Source organism: Cannabis sativa, chromosome X (genome assembly GCF_029168945.1).
Source record: "Cannabis sativa cultivar Pink pepper isolate KNU-18-1 chromosome X, ASM2916894v1, whole genome shotgun sequence".
Classification (NCBI taxonomy): Eukaryota; Viridiplantae; Streptophyta; class Magnoliopsida; order Rosales; family Cannabaceae; genus Cannabis; species Cannabis sativa.
The window spans coordinates 49,038,046-49,043,572 of record NC_083610.1 but is presented as its reverse complement, the minus strand read 5'-3'; the positions used below and the strand labels follow the sequence as shown (position 1 = coordinate 49,043,572).

Here is a 5,527-nt window from a genome sequence, read left to right as displayed (position 1 = left end):
AGCCAATTAATGAGTGATGATCGATGAGATGAGTTTTTTTTTTTTTTTTTTTTTTTATAAGAAGATCGATGAGATGAGTTCATCACATTAATTGCCTTTTATTTGTTGAAGTGGTGTCCACTCTTCATAGCACCCACTCATCTTTACCAAAAAAAAATAAAAAATAAAAATCATATAAGCTTTGCCTATGTCATTGAAAGAGCACTAAACCTAATCCCCATTTGATGGTCAATGAATTAAATCCCCACTTCTAAAAAAATAAAATAATAAATAGATAACAAAAATATAAACACACACACACAAAAACATAGTAACATTATTTTCAAAGAGATCCAATTAATTATGAACTCCTTTCTTCTCCTTGGTTTTATTTAATTTTTGTTTTACTTATTATTTGATTCTGATAGCACACAAGGATTCTATTGCTTTGGAATGCCACGGAATTTGTATTCGCTTAACGGATAAGGGAATCCTAGCTAGGGCTAGGGGAGAGAGAGTAGAGGACGTACTAAAGTGGGGCCATTTTTATAAAATAAAAACAAATACATTACCTCTTTTTCTTTTATTTATTGATATATTGCTTCCTTTTTGTGCCTATAAGAAGAGGCATTTCTCATTTTGGTGTTCATTGGCAGGCAGGTTAAGAAGTATCACCTACATATATAGAGAGAGAGCTTGAGAAGCTAGCTAGCTAGTTAGATATATAAATATATAGAATTGATAGAGCTAACTAATTTTTTAATTAAGTTAAATTAATTATTTATTATCAAATATGGGAGATAATAATAGTATTATTAGGTCATCGGTACATGGGGGGAAGATTACAGAGGCTCTGAGAAAGATGAAGCCGTATTTGGCTATGGTTTCTCTGCAGTTTGGGTATGCAGGGATGTATATTATTAGCATGGTCTCCTTCAAACACGGCATGAGTCACTTCGTCTTGTCTGTCTATCGTCACGTTGTTGCCTTTGTTCTCATAGCTCCATTTGCCTTTGTTCTTGAAAGGTACTTCGTACTTACCTACCTACGTATAGTACGTACGTACACTATACTATATATACTAGCTACTTAAAAACTAATACTATTATATATATATATATATATAAATATATATATATCTTTACTGATGATTTTCTAGCTACCGATTTGTTCATGCTACTGCTAATTTCTTTTTATATTCTAATTCTAATGTGTATATATATATATATATATGTGTGTACGTTTCTTCTTTCTTCTTTCTTTTTCACAGGAAAATAAGGCCAAAGATGACTCTCCCGATCTTCCTACGCATAATGCTGCTTGGTTTCTTAGAGTAAGGCCCTATATATGACACGCTGCGCTTGATTAATTATTGAATAATTGTTTCTCAAACTACACATACATAAACATATATATATATATATATATTTATTTATGTATGTTTATGTTTTGTATGTGCATGCATGGTTACAAATAATTTAACATGTGTATCATAACTCAAATTATATGTATGTATATAGTTTATAGAACGCATTTCTATATATATATTAATTATATGACGCATATATAATTTAACATCATTTGTGTATATGATATATAATATAGCTAATAATATACAGTTACATATTATTTAATAATAATTGGAAAAAACATGAGCCACCTGAAGGTGGGCCTAGAGGTATATTCCTATGCTTCTTTATCAGAACTTTTTCATGCACACACGCACACACATGCTGACATGCATGTACAGTTAAAAATAACCCTCAATTATTTTCTTGATCTTGACTACTCTTTTTTTCTTTCTTTTCTTTTTCTTTTTTCTTTTTTCTTTTTTTTTTTTTTTTTTGTCGTGTTTACCTTTTATATTACTCTAAGCAACTCAACTAATTTTTAAGTTCCTAGTACATATAAATCTAATAATTACAAGTTGATCATGAATATTCTAAGAGAAATGATAAAGGGGACTTTATGTGTCAACCACAACAAGTGGTATATTATTATTGATGCAAATGAGTTTGATACAATTTAATTTAATAAATAATATAATAAATTGTTAATCAATTATAAAGCCCTATCACCAAGTTGTTAGGCATAATATTTTAATAATATATATATACTACATATATTAAGTTTTATTATTGGGAGAAATATTCAGATATATCCTGTAATCTTTGTAGAGAGAGAGTAGTGTAGTGGCAATCGTTGCTAATGGAAATGATGTCGATAGTCACTCTTTTTATATATTTATATATATATATATGCTCTTCTCAATTAATTCATATATATATATTATAGTATATATGAGTGTATGTGTATGTATATATATATTAATATATGGTACAGTTAATATTAATTACTTTTATCAAGTTATTTATAAAATATATTCCCTATTAGTGGGACGGGCAAGTGCCCAGATCATTGGTTAAGAATATTCTTTAATATTTATTAAATTAAACTATCCAATATTTAATTGTACCAATAATAATATAACACTTAAGGTAATACTAATCACCAGGGCCGGCCCTAGGCATAGGCGGGCTAGGCCCGCGCCTAGGGCCCACACTTTCCGGGGGCCCGAAATAAAAAAAATAAAAAAAATTATTTAGGCTTTTATTTAAGTAAAATTTAAGTGTATTATAAGTAACAAATATTCATAGCTTAGTTGGTTGAGGTGGATGACATAATGTCTAAGGTCATGGTTCTAATCCCATAACACTCTTCTTTTGATTATTTTTTTATATATTTTTGAGGGCCCCAAAATTTAATTCGTCTTGGGCCCATATATTTTCAGGGCCGGCCCTGCTAATCACCACTACTTTCTAGCATTTCTCATCTAAAAGATACATGATATTATTAGCTAATTAATTATATGAATACAAATGTAATCCTGCAGACCAGTACTTGATCAGAACTTGTACAACTTGGGAATGAAGTACACCTCTGCAACATTCGGATCCGCTATTGTGAACATTTTACCTGCTATTACCTTCATAATGGCTCTCGCCTTTAGGTAATTAACTTACATAATAATAAAAACCTGAAATAGCTGGCAACTAATTTCTTCATTTTTTTATTTTTCTTCTTTATAATAATAATAATAATAAATAAGTAAATACATAAATACACTGTCCGAAAAATATAGTTGCTTTAAAGTGAATGTATATTTTTAGTGATGTGATCAATATAAAAAATAATGTAATTATTTATTGATGATGGTCAGGTTAGAAACGGTGAATGTGAAAAAGTGGCATAGCCTTGCAAAGGTGATAGGGACAGTAATTACAGTGTCAGGAGCAATGGTGATGACTCTTTACAAAGGCCCCATCCTTGACATTATACATAGCAGCAGCAGCAGCAGCCATGGGCATTCGGGTCAGCAGACCACGACCGAGTCCTCCGATCACCACTGGGTCACCGGAACCCTCATGCTGGTCGGGAGTTGCGGTGGCTGGGCTAGCTTCTTCATTGTACAATCTTTTACGTTGAAGAAGTATCCGGCGGAACTGTCTCTGACAGCGTGGATTTGCTTGATGGGTGTGTTGGAAGGTGGGGTGGTCACTCTTGTGTTCGAACGTGACATGCATGTTTGGGTTCTCGGATGGGATTCCAGGCTTCTTGCTGCTGTCTACTCTGTTAGTACCCTGCCCCTTAATTATTATTTACGTATACCATTTTCATTAATTATGATCAATTCAAGATATAGTGTACCCTACCTACCTGTCGCCCATTTCCGTAAGTCTAATTAATTATTATTGGTGGTTTAATATATAGGGTGTGGTTTGCTCTGGAATTGCATATTATGTGCAAGGAATGGTGATAAGAGAACGAGGCCCAGTTTTTGTGACATCTTTCAGTCCTCTATGCATGATCATAACATTCGCTCTTGGTGCCATTGTTTTGGCTGAACAAGTCCACCTTGGAAGGTACCTATGATTATTATCATATATTAATTAATTAGAATAGAAAATTACTAGAATATATATATTTATATATAATTTTTTTTTCTAACTGTGTTTGTAGTCTAATTTTGTTTTTCAATAATATTGTGCAGTATAATTGGGGCATTATTCATAGTCATGGGACTCTACACTGTGGTTTGGGGTAAAAGCAAAGATCCAATAGAATCATCAGCACCGTCCAAAAATATTGATCAATTGCCAATCACAGACACCATTGTCAAACCAGTTACTGTCACTCCTAACAATAACAATGGAGGAGGACCACTAGAGATGTCCAAGATTTCTACGTCTTCTCAGCTCGCTTCATAAATATATAATTAATGAATATTATATATAAAGATAATTAACAATTTGGGGCTATCTATATATAATTATATATCATCTCTAGTTATAAAGAGCAAATGAAATTATTACGTATATCTCCTCGACGAGATCGTAATGTCTGAAGAAATATGCAACTTAATTTGCTTCGTTTTTTCCTCTACATTAGCTTTTTATTTTTATTGATAAATGTAACTTGAGAGTAATTACGAGTTACAGTTATATAATATATTTGGCTAGCTAGCTCCTATTGTGTTTTTTTTTTTTTTGTCTACACTCTTAATCCATATTTTCTATTTAAATATTTATGATTTCATTATGTATGTAGTTATTAGTTATATTAATTACAATTTACATTTTTATGAATTTATATATATATATAAAATATTATAGATATTGAAGCTTAATTATACAATTATATGTATGTTAAAAAAGAAAATATACTATTATGGATGAAAAAGTGATAATAATATGCAAAGAGATGAGAGAATAAAATAGAATCAAATAACTGATCACTTTTTCTCTCTCTGTATATATATATACGTACTGTGTGCGGATTCTCTTGTGTCACATCTAAAGTGGAGCTAGAATTTTTTATTTCACGATATCTATGAATAGAAAGATTAATTGATACCTTATTTATAAACAAGAATGACAAATATATACCTGTAAGAATAATTGATAACTCCTTAATTTTTATTCATTTATTTATTTATTTATTTTGTAAGGTTAATATATAACTCCATAATTAGATACTGAAAGTTGAGTTTAAGCTTCAGCTAACTCCTCATCATTATGTACTTTGTTTAAAGAAAGATATACCATCATCATATGCCTATGAAACGAATAAAGGACAAGAATAGTTCTTGGGCGCTGTCTATATTTTTCTAGAGACACATTTATTAATTACTTTTATAAATATATATAATAGGGCAACGATGCATAGGCATTAGTTTATCACTTAATAATTTATACATGATCCAATGGTTAAGAGAATTTATTGTAGCTTTGAGGAGTGAATAGTTGATAAAATGACTCAGAACCTACTAATAGGGGCTATCTTTTACCCTTATCAGATTAAATTAAAGTCTTATTTTTTAAATCTCACCCTTATCTTCATTTCCTTTCACTATTTTTTTTTTTTTATAAATATTGTTTTTTTTTTATTGATTGATAAATATTGTTTTACTATTTACGTAAGATGTCTTTTTTGCTTTTAATTTCTCCCTCAAGCCAAGTTTTGCATTTAATTTTTTTTCCTAAAAAAT

General features: G+C 30.3%; 1 protein-coding gene across 1 annotated transcript; it reads left to right on the top strand.

Moving 5' to 3' along the window:
• The first annotated feature begins 612 nt into the window (after positions 1–612).
• LOC115697154 (WAT1-related protein At4g08300) lies at positions 613–4,502 on the top strand. The gene is made up of 6 exons (XM_030624063.2): positions 613–1,005; positions 1,250–1,312; positions 2,873–2,989; positions 3,200–3,611; positions 3,751–3,902; positions 4,031–4,502. Exons 1-6 carry the CDS (start codon positions 773–775, stop codon positions 4,245–4,247), a joined length of 1,194 nt encoding a protein of 397 aa, XP_030479923.1. The 5' UTR covers positions 613–772; the 3' UTR covers positions 4,248–4,502.
• The last annotated feature ends 1,025 nt before the right edge of the window (positions 4,503–5,527 follow it).

Coding starts and splice junctions, on each gene's coding strand:
- LOC115697154 (XM_030624063.2), top strand. CDS start 773: ATGGGAGATAATAATAGTATTATTAGGTCATCGGTACATGGGGGGAAG. Junction 1,006..1,249: donor TTTGCCTTTGTTCTTGAAAG/GTACTTCGTACT, acceptor TCTTTTTCACAG/GAAAATAAGGCCAAAGATGA. Junction 2,990..3,199: donor ATAATGGCTCTCGCCTTTAG/GTAATTAACTTA, acceptor GATGATGGTCAG/GTTAGAAACGGTGAATGTGA.